This window comes from Schistocerca cancellata, chromosome 1 (genome assembly GCF_023864275.1).
Source record: "Schistocerca cancellata isolate TAMUIC-IGC-003103 chromosome 1, iqSchCanc2.1, whole genome shotgun sequence".
Taxonomy (NCBI): Eukaryota; Metazoa; Arthropoda; class Insecta; order Orthoptera; family Acrididae; genus Schistocerca; species Schistocerca cancellata.
Window position 1 is genome coordinate 588006778 of NC_064626.1, and position 20331 is coordinate 588027108.

Here is a 20331-nt window from a genome sequence, read left to right on the forward strand (position 1 = left end):
TCTTTTACATATCTGGTACGTGCCTGTGTGCACATGCACGTCCGTGTGTGCGTGTGTGTGTGCATGTGTGTGTGTGTGTGTGTGTGTGTGTGTGTGAGAGAGAAAGAGAGAGAGATTGAGAGAAAGAGAGAGAGAGAGAGAGAGAGAGAGAGACAGACAGACAGTGTGTCCGCGTGTTTGGAGAGGTGGAGGAAGGCTTCTGGTCTGCCACAGGCATTCAGCTCGCCATGTTCGTCTGGTCAGCAGTCCCAGCAGACTACATATTATTTAAACTTTGCGTGCTCTGGCGGATGAAACGCAATCTGTCGACCGCTGAGGACCATCAAGTAGGGCGGTTATAAATGTTGCGGTACCCGCAGTTGATCATTCCGAAAACCCGTGTGAGGTAAACAGGTTATGTTTAATGTCAGTGGCGGCGTATATTCTGTCTGCTAATAAATACTGGGTAGAAATACTTCCGTTTTATGTCACTAAAACTATCCACAAATCGGAATGCGAATGCTGTGTGGCAATATGAAATATGTGGCAGTGCCACTTTATAACTAGCAGCTGCCCGTTATTCACTTTAAAATGTCGGATCTAACTTGTAGATAATTTATCCGCACAAATAATTTGATTTTCAGGATCAGAACGTCCACTACGATATACAGAACAGACTTTAGGTGTGCTTAATTTACCATACCTCCTGCAGAAATTTAACAACGAACTAACTGAAATTTCCGGGCAGATTAAAACTGTGTGCCCGACCGAGACTCGAACTCGGGACCTTTGCCTTTCGCGGGCAAGTGCTCTACCATCTGAGCTACCGAAGCACGACTCATGCCCGGTACTCACAGCTTTACTTCTGCCAGTATCTCGTCTCCTACCTTCCAAACTTTACAGAAGTTCTCCTGCGAACTGGCAGAAGTAAAGCTGTGAGTACCGGGCGTGAGTCGTGCTTCGGTAGCTCAGTTCGGTCACAGGGTCAGCTGCCCTCTGTAATAAAAAAACTGAGTGCACCGATCAACAACGAACTGAAACGGATGTCTTACGGCGTCCGCCCCGAGGCAATGCAACGAACGAAAGCGAACAAAATAAGATTAAAAAAAAAAAAAGATGGTAGAGCACTTGCCCGCGAAAGGCAAAGGTCCCGAGTTCGAGTCTCCATCGGGCACACAGTTTTAATCTGCCAGGAAGTTTCATATCAGCGCACACTCAGCTGCAGAGTGAAAATCTCATTCTGGAAACATCCCCCAGGCTGTGGCTAAGCCATGTCTCCGCAGTATCCTTTCTTTCAGGAGTGCTAGTCCTGCAAGGTTCGCAGGAGAACTTCTGTAAAGTTTGGAAGGTAGGAGACGAGATACTGGCAGAAGCAAAGCTGTGAGTACGGGGTGTGAGTCGTGCTTCGGTAGCTCAGATGGCAGAGCACTTGCCCGCGAAAGGCAAAGGTCGCGAGTTCGAGTCTCGGTCGGGCACACAGTTTTAATCTGCCAGGAAGTTTCATATCAGCGCACACTCCGCTGCAGAGTGAAAATCTCATTCTGGGAACGAACTAACTATTCAATAAATAACGGCCTAAATTTTCTCGGTTTTCTCTAATTTACCTTCTCAATAATCCAAGGATCTGGACAGTAAATGTAACGAAAGTTCATAAATTGCGTAACAACAAGATAAGCCCTACTATTTCCGGAGATTGTCAGATATGAATATCTGTAGAACTTTTTTCTACAAATAATTTGTTTTATTGTTTTACATGTCATAGACGTTGTCTTCAAAATTGTTTCCGTTTCACATTGCGTCACACAGTGCGATTTCACTGCCCTTTTTTCAGTCCCGTCAGGTGTTTGTTTGGCAAAACGTCGAGCATGACTCTGAAACCACATTCCCGGTTTATCGGTCACAAAACCTCGTCTGTACTCTTCTGTTTTCTAAACTATGCTTTTGATCCCCAGCTCGTTCCTTTAGTCACTGTTATTTATCCTATCTATGAGTCTGTAACAAGCTAAAGGTCTTAGGAGTCTCAACTCTGCTCGCCCAGTACTCCTCCTTTAACTTGCGGTTAGAGCCCAACTCTGTGACACTTACATTAGCACTCGTACTGGCAAGACATTATAAATTTTTTGTACTGTCTCTTTTCCAAAAATTTTCAGGAATGTGCGATTTATAGTACCTAACAACTTCTGGAATTTTTGCATTTTGTATTCTTGTTCGCTGTCGCTGATATATGAGACCTCATATCCCAGATATTAAAAAAAACTATTTGTCCTAGCGGTTTATCATCAATTATTATTTTTATTTCAAATTACCCTTACCATTGAATGCCTTTATCTTAGTTTAACGTTTAACCTTTAGAGGTTGTCCTATTACAACCCTATGCTACTTTGTGCAAGGACCAAACTATACTCTGTAGTTTATCTTCTGAATCCGCTAAGTTTATTTGATTATCTGCAAATACGAGCGTATTTTTAATTTTATTATTGTATTTATAATGTTGCACAACGTTACTCTCGCATGTGTGTATAATGTCGTGTACATGTATGTTAAATAATGTCGGTGGTCAAGAGCAGCTTTGTCTGACTCCTTGTCTCTAGTAAACGGATTTCCTTTTTGTACTTTGAATATGTTGTGTGCGTACTTGTACATACTTCGAACTACACTTATAGATGATAGGGTATACCATTCTTTTCAAAAGTTTATCTTTAAGTTAGTTCAGTTTATCAAAAGCATTCTCGTGGTCAGTAAAGGCCATGCATGTGGGATGACTAGGTTTTCTGTATTTTTGAATTATTTAGCGACTAGAAAAACGGAATCTAAGCAAGATGCTCCCAATCGAAACGCGGTCTGTTCTTCTGTAAGAAACGCTCTTAGTTCCGTGTGTATCTTGTGACCAGAGTTCCAATCGCTAATACCTCTACAATTGTCACACAATCTGCATCTTTTTATTTTTTTGAGTCATCAGCCCTCAGACGGGTTTGATGCGGCCAGCTACGACTTCCTCTCCTGTGCCAACCACTTCAGCTAAGAGCATTATTATTTGCTGGATGTATTCCAATCTCTGTCTTCCTCTACAGTTTTGCCCTCTACAGCTCCCTGATGATGATGATGATGATGTTTGGTTTGTGGGGCGCTCAACTGCGTGGTTAGCAGCGCCCGTACAATTACCCAATCTTTGCTCAGTCCAATTTCGCCACTTTCCTGGATGATGATGAAATGATGAGGACAACACAAACACCCAGTCATCTCGAGGCAGGTGAAAATCCCTGACCCCGCCGGGAATCGAACCCGGGACCCCGTGCTCGGGAAGCGAGAACGCTACCGCGAGACCACGAGCGGCGGACTACAGCTCCCTCTAACACCACTCAAGTCATTCACTCATATTTTACCACATTTCCGATTATCCTGTCCTTTCTACGTATCAGTGTTTTCCACATATTCCTTTCCTCTCCGATTCTGCGCAGAACCTCCTCATTTCTTACATGACCTGTCCTTCTAATTTTCAACAATCTTCTGTAGCATTACATCTCAAATGATTCTGTTCTATTCTGTTCCTGTTTTCTCATGGCCCATGCTGTGGCCCAAAAGTACATGATTAGAAACTTCTTCCTCAAATTACGGCCTATGTATGATACAAGTAGAGTTCAGTTGGCCAGGAATGCCCGTTTCGCCATTGCTAGTCTTCTTTTGAGTCCTCCTTGCACCATTCGTCATTGGTAATTTTGCTGCCTAGGTAGTAGAATTCCTTAACTTCACCTGCTTCGTGTCCTAACAATCCTGATGTTAAGTTTCCCTCTGTCTTCATTTCTGATACTTCTCGCTACTTCCGTCATCTTCGGTTTACTGCCAGGGACCTCAGTAGTCATTAGCCATCGTGAGATGGCAGAATGGGGCGCTCTGCGGAACTTACGCACTTCGAACGTGGTCAGGTGATTAGGTGTCACACGTCTGTACGCGAGATTTTCACACTCCTAAACATCCCTAGGTCCACTGTTTGCGATTCGACAGCTAAGTGGAAACGTGAAGGGGTACGTACAGCACAAAAGCGTACAGGCCGACCGCGTCTGTTGACTGACAGAGACCTCCGACAGTTGAAGAGCTTCGTAATGTGAACTAGGCAGACATCTATCCAAACCATCACACAGGAATTCCAAACTGCGTCACGACCTACTGCAAGTACTATAACAGCTAGCCGGGAGATGAGAGAACTGGGATTTCATGGTTGAGAGGCTTCTCATAAGCCACACATCAAGCCGGTAAATACCAAACGACGCATCGCTTTGTATAAGGAGCGTAAACATGGACGATTAAAGAGTCGAAAAAAGTTTTGTGGACTGACGAATCACCGTACACAGTATGTCGATCCGATGGCAGGGTGTGGGTATGGCGAATGCCCGGTGAACGTCATCTGCCAGCGTGTGTAGTGCCAACAGTAAAACTGGTAGGCGGTGGTGTTATGATATCGTCGTGTTTTTCATGGAAGGGGCTTGCACCCCTTGTTGTTTTGAGTGGTACTATCACAGCACAGGTCTACATTGATGTTTCAATCACCTTCTTGTTTTGAACTGTTGAAGAGGAAATCGGGGATGGCGACTGCATCTTTCGATACGATCGACCACCTGTTCATAATGCACGGCCTGTGGCGAAGTGGTTCCCTGTAATGGACTGGCCTGCACAGAGTCCTGACCTGAATCCTGTAGAACACCTTTCGGATGTTTTGGAAAGTCAACTTCGTGCCAGGCCTCACCGACCGACATCGGGGCGCCATTCCCCAAGAAACCTTCCAGAACCTGATCGAACGTATGATGCCTGCGAGAGTGGAAGCTGCCATTAAGGCTAAGAATGGGCCTATACAATAGTGAATTTCGGCATTACCGATGGGCACCACGAACTTGTAGTCATTTTCAGGCAGGTGTGCGGATCCTTTTGATCACGTAGTATATTTTTTGGGAAGTCAGATGGTATGTCTTCACACATTTATTCTACAGAGCAACGTGTACAGTCGTTTTGTTGGCACTTATAGCAAAGATTTTACAAACTCCGATGGAATGTTACCTATCCCTTCTGCCTTACTTGACCTTAAGCCCTCCAAATTTCTCTTAGGATCTGATTCCAATACTGGATCCCCAATCTCTTCTAAAATGACTCCTGTTTCTTCTTCTAGCACATCAAACAAATCTTCCCCCTCATAAACACCTTCAGTGTTCACTTTTCACCGCCACCTCTGTCCTTTGCATTTAAGAGTGGAATTCTCATAGCACAGTTAGTGCCACCACCCTTGATTTTAATTTCACCGAAGGCTGTTTTGACTTTTCTATATGCTGAAACACCCCTTCAGACAATCATTTCTTTCTGGATTTCTTCACATTTGTCAAGCTGCCATTTCATCTTAGCTTCCTTGCACTTCTGATTTAGATCATTCTTCAACAATCAGCATTTCTGTTTTCCTGAATTTCCTTGCAAATTTTTGTCGAATTGCCTTTAACCGATCTCATTTGCTATCCCTTTTCTTGACGTAGGTGTTATAGTTTATAATTAAAGTATTTTATATAGTGACGCGGTACAACAGCCAGAAGTATTTCTGTAGCTTTATAGTGACTCATTTTCACTTTAGTGGTTTAGGTCACATAATTCCATGGAAACTGAGAAAAATATCCGTAAATAAAAGTCCCATTGATTATTGTCATGATTTTTAGCTGCAGACTTTCATCTACATTTGATAAGTTAATTACAGACAGGTAAGCCAACAAAAATTAAAAAACAAAAATCAAGAGCATGATCTCCTTCTTAGTACTCAATATTTGTGAACTAGATTCTGTTTTTCATTATTGAAGGAAGGAAATAATTATGTGTTCTTTAGTCCTTTAATGACACGTTAACCATGCGACCATAGAGGTAGACGACAATATGCGACACAGAAGGAAGGGAAAGTACTTTCCCGTGTTGATTTTAAAGGCCACCTTGCATCGCTTGAATATATTTAGCTAAACTGCGTGAAAAGCAACTGAAGGTGCCTGGATAGGTATTTCAACTCCTCGCCTCTCGACATTAAGTTCTACATCTACATCTAAACGCCGCAAGCCACTATACGATGTGATAATGCAAGACGCAGCTTTTACTGAATCAGATAGTGTGCCTCACTGAATTTTTTTATTATTTCAAATGAACGTTATACACACAGAGCCTTTCTCAGAAGCAGATACTGGCACAAAAGTACAACACGGATACGAAGGCCTACGTTAATATCGTAATCAACGAAATACTCTCTCATGCGAGGTAAAGGACCCCTAGGCCGTATGATAAGTAAATGCCTCCCGATGCATCCAACCAACAAATTATTATTTCATGTAGGGGAATAGATACTTATTTAGTCTGTTAGTCAGTCACATGTTAGAAAGATCATTTGAACGATTATTTTGTAGGAAGTACGTAGAATGTGTCAGTTTACACCACAAGTACACATGATTAGCGTCAACCTTAATGAACATATTAATATTTTTAGCTGGAACCAGGGAATTACGTAGGAAAACAAGTTTCCTTAAGAGCTCCATTAAGTTTCGGGAATGCAGCCGCATGAATTCTGCTTCTTCTTCTAATATTTCGGCTGTATACCTTTCAGCCATCTTCAGAGAGAGTCGTACGACTGACGCTCCAGCGCTCGCTCCATCCTTTTAACTCGCGGACCGCGCCACTGCGCATGCGGCCACAGATAAACAAGGCGCCAGTGATGTTAATCGGCGGCAAAGACGTACAATATGCATGAGTTACGTCTGTGGCTGCGCAATCGATCCATGCTGGGAGGTCGATGTATTACTGGGAGCTGAACTGTAGCGACGTCTTTGTGAGTTCAATATTGAAAGTGCCGGATTCCATGATTTATCTAATGTGAAACCGCTGTCTCTATTAATTAGATTGTTCGTTAAGCGGATTTCAATGGCCTCTTTTACTACGGAGTCCCAGAAAGATGAAACAGAAGTCAGAATTTCGACATTTTCATATACCATAGAGTGACCAGAATCAATACAATGCTCTGCCACAGCCGATTTACTGGGTTGTAAGAGCCGAGTGTACCTGCGATGTTCTCCTCAAAGTCCTCCATAAATAAATTGGCCACCAAGGGTGACAAAGGACTACCCATGGCGACACCGTCAGTCTGAGGAGAAGGCCCTGGAGTCTGCTAGTTTGAAGCCTACAGTTTTTTGGAGGTATGTTGATGATACCTTCGTAGTGTGGCCCCATGGCGAGGACAAATTGCAGGACTTTTTAAACCATCTGAATTCCATCCATGGACAAATTCAGTTTACAATGGAAGTGGAAAAGGAGGGATGTCTTCCATTTTTGGATGTCTTGGTTCGGCGTAAAGAAGATGGCACTTTGGGTCATGCAGTATATCGGAAACCGACCCATACGGACTTATATTTACATGCAAATAGTTGTCACCATCCTTCGCAGACGAGTAGTGTTCTAAGAACTTTGGTACACCGAGCACACGTCATATCTGATGAAAGTAGTTTAAAAGACGAACTTTTACATCTGAAGAGAGTTTTTGAGGACAACGGGTATTCTCCACAACAGATACGTAAGGCACTACAAATAAAACCTAAGGTGTCCGTAAGGAATGCAGAAGATGACGAGGAAACATTTAAATCCATGGCTTTCCTGCCGTATGTGGGAAGCCTTTCATCCAAAATAGGACGGATCCTCACTAAACATAAAGTAAAAGTGATTTTTCGTCCACCGGCGAAGACGGCTGCACTCCTGGGTTCCGTTAAAGATGACTTACTACTCCGCAAACCTGGAGTTTACAAGATACCATGTGAATGTGGCCTCTCATATATCGGACAAACGAATCGTACAGTCCAAGAGAGGTGTACGGAACATCGCAGGTACACTCGGCTCTTACAACCCAGTAAATCGGCTGTGGCGGAGCATTGTATTGATTCTGGTCACTCTATGGTATATGAAAATGTCGAAATTCTGACTTCTGTTTCATCTTTCTGGGACTCCGTAGTAAAAGAGGCCATTGAAATCCGCTTAACGAACAATCTAATTAATAGAGACAGCGGTTTCACATTAGATAAATCATGGAATCCGGCACTTTCAATATTGACCTCACAAAGACGTCGCTACAGTTCAGCTCCCAGTAATACATCGACCTCCCAGCATGCATCGATTGCGCAGCCACAGACGTAACTCATGCATATTGTAAGTCTTTGCCGCCGATCAACATCACTGGCGCCTTGTTTATCTGTGGCCGCATGCGCAGTGGCGCGGTCCGCGAGTTTAAAAGGATGGAGCGAGCGCTTGAGCGTCAGTCGTACGGCTCTCTCTGAAGATGGCTGAAAGGTATACAGCCGAAACATTAGAAGAAAAAGCAGAATTCATGCGGCTGCATTCCCGAAACTTAATGGAGCAGTCTTTGCGCCGCGAAAACTTGAAGATTCACAACAAGTTTCCTTAACATTTTTATCGAGGTGCCTTTATTGAAGGAGAAATCCTTCAGCAGAATAGAAGAAAGGGTCTACAAGAAACGATTTTAAATTATACAGCTCGTTTCGCAAGCTGTCATATATTTTATGTTATTGGGGAAATTATCGAGAAGTTTTCTTGCTCCATACTCAGCTCCTTTCTGAGCTACGGACAGGTTCAGGAATAGGTAGTAAAGCTCATTATTCCTTGTACGCCGCGTGGGATTAGCCGAGCGGTCTAAGGCGCTGCAGTTATGGACTGCGCGGCTTATCCCGGCGGAGGTTCAAGTCCTCCCTCGGGCGTGGGTGTGTGTGTTTGCCCTTAGTGTAATTTAGGTTAAGTAGTGTGTAAGCTTAAGGACTGCTGACCTTAGTAGTTAAGTCCCATAAGGTTTCACACACATTTGAACATTTTTTTTATTCCTTCTACTGTTGCAGGTATGAACATCAATATTCTCAAATTGTGAGGGATTATTTATGAAGAATTTAATTAGTAACTACTGTATATATATTGTAACGACGCAGTTAAGCTGCCTACCTCCTCGAAAAGGTACTTGCATGACGTCCATGTGTGAACACCACATAATATTCTTACTGTTAGCTTTTGTGTAATCATTACTTCTTTTCTAAGTGATGACTTACCTCACAAATTATTCCGTAAACCATTATTAAGTGGAAATGCGCAAATTATTTCAGGCGGTTGCTGCGTTTGTTTCCAAGATTAGCAATTATACGAAGAGTACAATTAGCTGAACTTAATGGTTTGAGGTCAGTAACGTTTCTTCTAGTTCAAGTTTGCGTCAGTATGTACACCTGTCCGCAGCTCGTGGTCTTGCGGTAGCGTTCTCGATTCCCGGCGGGGTCAGGGATTTTTCTTGCCTCGAGATGACTGGGTGTTGTGTGTCGTCTCCATCATCATCAACATCATTCATCCCCATTACGGTCGCAGGAAGGCAATGGCTAACCACCTCCACTAGGACCTTGCCTACTACAGCGGTGCGGGTCTCCCGCATCTTCCCCTATGCTCCTCGTAGTATGAGAGTTCATCATCATCATGTACACCTAAATATCTGAAGCACTGGGCGCTGTTTATTGACTCATCCTCATGCACTACATCTATTGTTGATATGAGTCTCCTTGTTGGACAGAACTGAATATAGTGTCTTCCAAAAATTTAGGTAGCATCTACTTCCGGAGAACCATTTAACAGTTCTCTGGGAACCTTCATTAAACTCTTCTGTAGTTTTATGTGTGATTGGATTTGTTATAACTCTAGTATCGTCTGCAAAAAGTACCAGTTTGGCTTGTCGAATGTTAAACGGATGATGATTCATGTACATTAGGAATAGGAGTGAACGCCAAATTGAACCCTCTGAAACTCCGTTTGAGGTTCTTTCCCTCAGTCACTAAAATTCTCAACATTTTGACTGCGAATTATTCGTCACAACCTTTCTCATTCTGTTTGTTAACTATGATTCAAACCGCTGGGCATAAAACAATAAATTCGATAAAAGTTTTTTTCTAGGAGAGTAACGCAATCTACACAGGCAAACGCCTTGGAAAGATCGCAGACGTACCAACTGTGTTACATTGTTATTTAAGGCTTCTGCTATATGAAGGGTTGAGTGTATGAACAGCATTCTCAGTCGTGCGTCCCTTATGGAATCCAAACTGTGATACGCTAAGTAAATTGTTTCCACTCAAGTGTGGGACTACTCTTGAGTACATTACTTTCTCGAATATTTTGGAACAGGATGTCAGCAAGGAAACTGGATAGTAATTGTTCAGATCTGTCTTTCCACCTTCCTTATGGAGTGGTTAACCATGGCGTGCTTTAACCAGTCTGGAAAAATTTCTTGTGCCAATGATCCATAGCATATATTACTAAGGTCACAATTTATTGTGTTGGAATCACTATTCAGAATTTTGTCTGAAAATCGCACATGAGCTTTTGTTCTGAAGGATGTCGGTGCTACCTGCCGCTGCACTTAGTTTTGTGGAATGACATTTTAATGTATGTTCTTTCTTCTTTTACTGAACCAATTAATCCTCTATCTGCTGGTACATTTACAGACGGATTTATCAGCGGCAACTTTGATATTTTGTTTTAATGGAATACTGTTCATTGAGTGGCCGGTTTGTCTCCCATTTGATAATGTTTCATACAGTTTATTATGTGTCTGATTCATTTCTATCAGGACATGCTATTTCTGGACACTTTAATGACTTTTCGTACAATAATACAGCATCTTCTGCAGCACACTTGTCGGATCGTTACATATGCTGACCTTACATAAAATTTCGTCTTGCTCTTAAATGAGACTCTAATTCCCTTAAATATCGTCAGCCTACTTGCTTTTTTAATGGAAATTTTCTATATTGTTTTAGGAAAACTATTTTCCAATATTGACACAAATTTAATACGGAACAAATTGAAACACACATTAGCACTCTTTCCAGGCATACCTCATCCCATACCATCCCTTCAGTGAGTCTCGTTCTCATTAATAAGCCCCACTGCTTTGTATGAACCTGCCTTAGGATTGTAAGGGGCCATACCGTTTATTTTCAATAGTGCATCATGATCAGCTACTCCATTAGCAGTTGGTTATACATTAATTATTTCAATTGAACACTGTCTACAGAAATATAAATCAGCGTCCTACTATTTTGCTAAACGCGAGTTGGAAAACCGACTATTGATATTAGATTGAAACACCCGAACTATAATTATAATTCATACTTCCTTTTTGTATTTTTCAACCTACATTGAAATCTCCATAAACTACTATCCGTTTCTTATTGTCTGACTGGTAGCTCAATAACGCATCTAGATTTCACATAAATAGCTGAAGGTTTCCTGGAGAGGATTTGTAGACTGTTACAATTATCAGAGAAATTTTCTGCAGGAACAACCTTAAGCACATGCTACGAGGGTCTGAGCAACGGAAAATCTATTTGTTTAAATATATTTTATTTTGTCTGCAACTTTTAAGTTTGTTGCTACTCCTCCTTCTTCCATATTAATCTTACACGAAAAAGATCCCCGGTATTTCACTTTTCCATCCCTGTGGGTACATTGTGTTCAGAGATACACAGAACATGTAGCATCTAGGCATACATTATGCTCAGCTATCTTGTTTTCCAGTCCTCTAGTGCTCTGATGAAACCAATTAATTTCATATTTCAGGAAATTGTTACACAAATAGTGGTGTTCTATTGCTCTAAATTTTTTCAGTACTCTGCACCTGACTCCAAACTAAAAATTCTGCCCCCTTGATGCCAGTAATCAAAGCGATTTTGTCTTGTGTGTTTGAAACCCCCTTTTATATTCCCTTCTGCCCTTCTGTTCAGGTGCAGGTCTTGATTAGTGTAGCCCCATCTCCCAATCGCAGCAGCAGTCACGGACTTTTTTTCAGTCAACAGCAATTCGCTCAGTTCTTTGTTCACAAGGTTAACAGACGCGTTAACCCAGGGCTGGTCATGTCGCTGCAAAACGTCGACAAACCTCACATGAGTGTGTGCTCTTGCTGCTCCTATTTCTTCGAGTCATTTTGAATGCTATGCTGTAAAATACCAGGCAGACTATTTATCCTTAACCCCAGCCCAGAATATCCTCACGTTATCCCTGCCATCAAAATCTCTGCACAAGGCACCTATGTGGTCTCCCACCTGGCTATGCTGGGGGCCAGATTTCACGATGCTAGTGACCTGATATTCAACCCCTAACTTTTCGTCAGCTAATTGGCCTCTGCCGTGCCGCTTCCCTAATAGCAAGATTCCTTTCTCTCTATATTACTTTTCTACCGATGTAGCCGTAAAATAGTTAAGAGTTTGCTGCAACCTATTATCCTCAAAACCTGGTTGAGTCTCTTCTCCTACTACCGATAACAAACGAAATTTTTCCTTTTTGCCTACTACTACTCACCTTCTCCCAGCTCCCATTGCCTCTTTCCCCTTACAGTGTATCTAATTCAGAATATACCATTACTAATTCTGCCTGGAAGGCATAATTTTTCTTCGCTGTTCCACACTTTTCTTGTCCTGACTACATAATCTACAACTGTGTGGAAGAGCCTTATCTGAAACCTTTTAGCTCCCCTGCTGCTTTTTCAATGTGAAACATCAACCCACAGTCCCGAGATGTTTATCTTATACCAATTAAGCTACAGCAACATCCAGATTTGTCACACATGACAGAGGTCTTATAATAAGCTAAAAGGCACTACAACACACTTAAACTGTAATAAAATAATAATCAGTAAAAGGCTTATATTTTGGTGACCTGTGCAGCTATTACCCAGGTGTTAAGTGCACCTGCAGTAACAAGACCGAAGTTCTTTGAATGTAGGTAGTACAAAATATAAAGTGAAGTGAAACCATGAAAGCACAATATTTTCTAAGAACACTCTTGAACCTTCGCTATCAGGAAATTATGCAAAGCACTAAAGGATTCAAAACGACAGCGAACCGAAGTTAGTCCTAGGTCGTAACATAACACCGCTTTTCAATTAACGTAGGTTTCAAATAACAGAAGACACGAAACGAATGAAAACTCTTGAAAGTACGATATTTATGTCAACGGTATTAGAAAGACACAATCCGGAAACTATGGAGAGCACTGTACTGTATTCAAAACAACTCATAACACTCCGCCACTGCTGTATCTTCGCTGCTGCTAGTAATAAATTTTTTTGTGTTTCAGGTAGCATCTGGTCTCATAGCTACTTCACGGACGTCCTTGTGGAGCAGCCAACTCATGTAGCGGGTCCTGAGTTCGACACCACAGTGCCCAACAACCTAACTGGTCTTGTCGGCAAGACAGCGCAGCTGCACTGTCGTGTCAAGAACCTCGGAAACAGAACGGTGAGCGACTTCTTGGTTGTTCCATGTTCTTCCCAGATTCCACAGTTTACGTTTTACGTTTTACATTAATACGGATACAGAGCAGTGGAAGCAGTGCATGACGATTTATGCAGTGCGGTCGGGAACAGCCTCAAAAGTTTGTAAGGCTGTTGCAGGGGAGATTGTCCTGAGAAATAACTGTTAAGAATAAATTCGACATGTTGTTCATTTTCTGGATAATTTATCATTGAAATTAGCCAATCAGTTCGTCTCGCACACAAATTCAAGAAGCTTGCCAGAGACAGTGTCGCCAAACTTGTTCTTCCTTTTGAGGTCCTAAAACCGAACAAACGTAGCTTGTATTCACCTACTTTAAGTTTATCACTTGCGAACAGCCTCATTTTATGGGGTGAAAAGCATTTTAACAAGTGATGACCCATGAACCCACAGATATCTCCACATTACAACAATTTAACCCTTGCAAGTGTTTCACTTTGCTCATGTAACGACCTGCTTGGCTATCTTCAATGCTAAATCACCCGGAAACGCCGCATCGTATCGCATTTTTTTTTTTTTTAGTTCTCAGCACGATCTCCCCTGCACCACTCTTACAAGGTTTCCATGCCGTTTCTGAAGACCCTGCATGGTGGCTTATTCCCGGAAATCATTTTTCCCATATTACATAACAAACTAAATCCACTGGTTATCTTGTCATCTTGGAAGTACAATAACTGAAGACTTGAGATGTCACCTTGAAGTGAAAACGCGAATTGCCATAGCGAAGGAGGCATTCAACAGAAAGAGGAGACTGTTACCAGTCAAAAGAGATGAAGGTCTAAGGAAAAGGCATGGAAAATGTTTTGTCAGGAGTGTGGCACTTTATTGGGCTGAAACATTGACGCTGAGACGAGAGGATGAATAAAGGTTAGAAGCATTTGAGATCTGCATGTGGAGGAGAATGGAGAGAATAAGCTGGATGGAAAGAGTGAGTAATGAAAGAGTATTGGAAGGGGTTGGTGAGAGAAGATGTCTGCTGAAGGTTATAAGAGAAAAGAAAAAGAACTGGTGGGGTCATTCATTCAGAAGGGATTGCTTGCTAGCAGATGCTTTGGAAGGACTGGTTTGTGAGAGAAGACTGGGAGCAAGAAGGAGATACAAGATGATAGGCGCCATAAAGGGAAGAGGACATTATGCCGACCTAAAGCGGATGGCAGGAGATCGGACAGCCTGGAGAACTTCCACGTGGAAACCTGCCTTTTGGCAGACCACTAATGATTATGATGTCATAGTTAATAAATACAGGTACAAATAACCTCATTTGAGCAATCCGGTGGTAGCGCTTCATAAGCGTATGGAGATGAAAGCTTAAGACAGCAGAGTCGACTCCCACTAAATCACAGTCTGTTATAAAAAAAAATTTCTAGGAAAGTTTCAACGCCGTTTTGATACAAAACCAACGAAAACGTGTTAACAGTGTAGTTAAAAAAAATGTCTTTACGTGAAGGTAGATGACGTACTTGACGGCAAACAAAATAATTTCTGAATGCAGAGTCTCGCGGCGATAACATTGAATAAAATGTTCTCGGGTTTCCAACCGCGTCAATTGCTTAAAACTACACGAGCTTTCGGCCAAGCACCCCTTGGCTATTGTCAAGTTGTATGACTGCCAGTGGGCTGTTGGTGCGCCCTTATAAACGCTAGCTGCCGGCTGTGACGTCACTGGTGCCCGTGACATTGCCATATATGGTCATGTTTTGAGTCGGTGTTCGATGTGCCCACTTCAACCGAGAGATCGCTGGATCCCACACAGCGCTGATTTGCAAGCCACCGTCTCTATTCAGGGTGTTTGCGGTAAGTTTTATTTCAATAGCTTCCTTTATTAAACTGTCCGAGAAGCCGTTAGTGCGAGCCACGACAGAGGTATCGTCAATTTCTATGTGGTAACCGTTTTTTAACGCATGCTCAGCTAACGCATATTTCTCTGGATAGCGTAGGCGATAATACCTCTCATGTTCTCGGAACAACGTCTCTTAAAGCTGCGTGTCAAGAAGGCATATCTGTTAAGTTCGCTAGTCTTCCTACTGCGCTGCCGCGACGAGAAGACCATTCCAAGGTCTTCTATGGTATCCCATCATATTAACACCGCTGCCATTAGAAGGATATTTCGTCGTGCCAGCTTTACATTATTACGCGAAAGGATTCGCAACACAAGTCAACATCTGGATGCAAGTGGACGTGCTCTTATGGCCTTGCACCTGCAGTTACCAAGAACACTCACAGCTTTGGACTGGGAATGGGTCGACGCTGCTACGGTTTCTCAACAGTCGTCAGCATAGAAACGAACTACAGAGAAGCAGAAAGGAAAGTTCGGCCGCCTTTCGCAACAACAACATGGTGCAGACCACAGATCTTCAGAGCGCACCGTCATCAACTTGACGGCGAGAGATATAGACGCGGGTGCAAAGTCGGTACTTAAGAAAAGACTTAAATTCGCACCCCCCCCCCCCCGCGGGACGTTTCTGTCTGTGAAATAATAAGCGGTGTTTAACAGGCTGTCCACAAGCTCCCACGTGAAACAGCGGACGAAATACGGCGAAGTAACTAGCATCCAACATGACCAGGGCTAAGCACAACGGCCTTCGAGCATTACGTAATGGTGAAAGCAATATGGTACTTCCTGCTGACAAGGGCAATGCCGCCGTAATTATGGAGTTTGTGGACTATGATACGACGATCTGTGCGCTACTAAAGGAAGTTATTTATCGGAAGCTCCCACCCGACCCGACATCAAGAATAGCAAGAAAAACATCAGAACTTCTTAAGCGATCTTCAGTGGAATCTTCTCCCACAGGAGCCTAGACACCTACTGCTTATGGTTTACCGAAGATACACAAGGACGGAACGTCATTTCGCCTTATTGTGTCCACAATGGGTTCTCCAACACATAAGCTGGCGCAGTACTTGGCCAAGCTCCTCGCTCCACATGTGGGACACTGCGAACATCATATAAAAAACTCAGCAGAATTTTTCAGCACAATCAACCTTCTACGCCTCAGTGAGGATATTATGGTCAGTTCTGATGTAGTGGCGCTGCTTACGAATGTGCCTATCAAAGACGCTTTGGACCTAATTTCCCAGTAATTTGGAAGTGACGTGGTCGAGCTATTTAGGCACACTCTCACGTCCTCGTATTTCGTGTACAACGGACAGTATTACGATCAGACAGACGGCATAACAATGGGCAGCCCGCTGGCTCCAGCTGTTGCAAACCTCTTCATGGAGAACATTGAGGATATTTTCATAGGTACTGCGCCATTGAAGTCGAAGTGTTTCTTTCGATACGTTGACGACACGTTCGTCATTTGGCCACCCGGGCGCGAGAAACTAGACGAGTTTTTGGAACACCTCAATGGCATCAAAAGTTCACCATGGAGGTGGAGAAAGATAATGCATTGCACTACCTCGACGTCCTTGTCCACCATAAACCAAATGGGTGCCTTGGCCACGGCGTCTACAGAAAACCCACCCACACAGACCTGTACCTGCACGCCACCAGCCATCATCATCCAGCACAGAAGCGCACAGTATTACAAACATTGGTGCACCGTGCAAGAGTAATATCAGACGACGATAAACTTCCCCATGAACTGAACCACCTACGCAAGGTGTTCAGGAATTACGGCTACAGTGGCCATCAAGTGAAAGAAGTGATTTCTGGGAAATGTCAGAATAAGACCACCGACGAAGATCAGGAAAAGAAACTTGCTTTGCTGCCATTCTGTGGCTCTGTGTCGGGCAAGATAAGCCGCTTACTGAAAAGACACAACACCAAATCAATCTTCAGGCCTCCAAAGTAAATCCGTCAATTACTGAGATCAGTTAAAGACGCAGTAGGTCTCCGAACACCAGGAGTCTACGAAATACCTCGTGAATGTGGCCAGAAGTACATCGGACAAACAGTGTGCACTGTGGAATAACGCAGGAAAGAACATGAGAGGTATTATCGCCTACGCTATCCAGAGAAATCTGCGTTAGCTGAGCATGCGTTAGAAAACGGTCACCACATACAATTTTACTATACCTCTGTCGTGGCTCGCACTATCGGTTCAAAATGGTTCAAATGGCTCTGAGCACTATGGGACTTAACTTCTGAGGTCATCAGTCCCCTAGGACTTAGAACTACTTAAACCTAACTAACCTACGGACATCACATACATCCATGCCCGAGGCAGGATTCGAACCTGCGACCGTAGCAGTCGCGCGGTGCCAGAGCGCCTAGAATCGTTCGGCCACACCAACCGGCCGCACTAACGGCTTCTGGAACAGTTTAATAAATGAAGCTATTGAAATAAAAATTACCGCAAACACCCTGAATAGAGATGGCGCTGCGTAGGATTCAGCGATCGCGTGGTTGAAGAGGGCACATGGAACGCCGACTCAAAACACGCCCATGTATGACAATGTCACGGGCACCAGTGACGTCACAGCTGGCAGCTAGCGTATATAATGGCGTACCAGCAGCCCACTGGCAGTCATACCACTTGGCAATGGCCAAGGAGAGCTTGGCCGAAAGCTCGTGTAATTTTAAGCAATTGACGCGGTTGGAAACCCGAGAACATTTTATTCAATGTTATCGCCGCGAGACTCTGCATTCAGAAATTGCTTTGTTTGCCGTTGAGTACTTCATCTACCTTTATGTAAAGGTACTTTTTAACTGCACTGTTAACACGTTTTCGTTGGTTTTGTATCGAAATGGCGTTAAACTTCCTAGAACTTTTTTATGACAGACTGTGATTTAGTGGGTGCGGACTCTGCTGTCTTAAGCTTTCATCTCCATACGCTTTCATCTCCATTTCTGTGTTCATTCATTTACATTATTTCTCCATGTCGCAATTTCGGCTAACTGAACTACATCTCTACAACTTTCGAGGATGACTTACACAGTGAGAGAAAGACAGGCACTGAAGTAGATCCTCATAGTAAATCAATGTAACGCATTGCGCATGAACACAAACATCAACAAATGTTCACTTTCAAGGCACACAAAAAACGCTCTGAGTCATGCGTACACTTTCCTTTGAAATGTGGCCAGATTGGCAAATAAAAAAATACATTTGTGTGACGAGAAAATCATCTATTTCCCGTCGTGGTTCTTCAGAGCCCTCCTCTCCTAAGCAACGTCACCCCGCATGCAATCCTGAACCTGTCGTGGCATAATATCGAAGAGTCCGTCATCCAGAACCAAACTCTCCAGCTCTGTAATACCGATCTGGGTAAATCGCGCGAAACACATGGCCATTGCCGACGTCCAAAGAACAGCTAGTTTCAACCGATCTGACACATGTTCGACAAGGTTCAAGTCCGAGGAATAGGCAGACCACTCCGTTGTCGTCTAAATACGACTGAGTCTCACTACTGATTCCAAAAAATCGGCCCTGCACCGTAGAGGGATGAGACTACCCCAACCACCAAGAGTAGCGTATCGTGCTCCCCTGTAATGTCACCTCACAATATCAGTTCACCACCACATTATTGTACGTCTACCACACTGTCTCAAAATACGTTGTCTGCGACAGTCAGGGTTCCGACAGATCCGAGTTTCGTCCACTAATAACAGCTGTTGCTAATCCTCTTGAGGCCATCCTGGATAATTTCTTGCATTCTGTAAAGGAGTCCCTCGTTTTGTGAAGCTTGACGTAGATCTAGCCATTGTCATTGACAATGGAGATTCACATCAAGCAAACAAACCTCTCCTGATGGTCAGAAGCGATACATCAGGTCAAATATCCTCTTCGATTGCCGATTGTGTAGAACTCAGCCCACGGTTCTTTTGACTAAAAAGTCATAGACAGCGATTATCCTGTGCGTCTCCCTTACGTGGAGGACCTGTGGGATGTAAGTCCTCAACACTATCTGTCATCTGCAAGGTCTTCACACTACATCACTTTGACGTCGGTGCCTAAGTTGAGTAACTTTCCTGATTGACAAGCCTTGGTTGGGATTTTCTTTGGGGCATGATGGATTTCACCCTACTGCTCTAATGCGCCGCTACTAGTGCTTCACTTTAAACTGAAATACTCCAGTCCACTCGAGTGCGGCGTTCTGCCCGTGGATAGCGCTCATGGCAACCGAACACCGTCAGGGGTGACCTTCCTACCAGTACAGAAATACTCACAATAGTGACATACTTGCACGACATACGGCATGATGATAAACTTTTGTTGATCTGTGTATAAGCGACGATATCCACTACCTTCTGATTCCGTGATTACATTATACTTGAGCAAGTAATTAGCATCTTGAAAGATCTAATCTGGAATGACCATACACAATAACTAATAGGGAAGGTGGGCACCAATCTGGAACCGATTGAGAAAACCTGCCGAAGCGGGAATACGTGACCTGTGCCGTCAGTTTTCTCAGTAAGGCCAAGAAACTTAGACCAACATAGCTGTCATATTGGGTTAGTGCACTCTCATTGGTCAGCAGCGACATGTTACATCACCCGGCAGCCTTACAGCACCCGTCTCCGCTTGTAGTGTACGGGAGATAACAAAATAGATATTTTTCAAGTCTCTTCTCATCCCATTTAACTTCAAGTTTTGCACTGATAGGGTTCGCAGCACTTAGTGTTAATTTTATAAACGAAGTTCCCGAAAGAAATGCGTTAAATATTAGCTGCAATGATGATATAACGCCACGAAAACTGGTGGGAAAATTCGCATTCATGCTTGTGTTTAGGTATCTAACTATTGTAAATGTTTTAAATTTGCTTACTGTTTATTTGAAACGTATTTTTGTGAATTCAAAACTTGCCTCCAAAATCCGACGCTGTCCAAAGCAAATTTTTTCTAGCTGATTTCCGTTTCATCGCATCAATTTTAGCGTGTTTGTTTAAATGACTAATGCGAATAAAAATTCTTGTTCTGAAATATAATTGAACTATTTTGCTATTAAGCTTGGGATATTTCACTTGTATGTAATCTACTAATGTTCCCATCACTTTCCTAGATAACGTTTTTTACCCAGCCTGTCAGGAGAGGGA

The 20331-nt window shown here is 43.1% G+C and overlaps 1 protein-coding gene across 1 annotated transcript in view; it reads left to right on the forward strand.

Annotated features, from left to right (window-relative positions):
• The window catches only part of LOC126161901 (zwei Ig domain protein zig-8-like), a 172576-nt gene that overhangs the window by 120494 nt on the left and 31751 nt on the right, over nt 1-20331 (forward strand). Inside the window, exon 2 of the mRNA XM_049918064.1 lies at nt 13147-13307. Within this exon, the coding sequence (XP_049774021.1) occupies nt 13147-13307 (161 nt within the window). The remainder of the gene's footprint in view (nt 1-13146; nt 13308-20331) is intronic.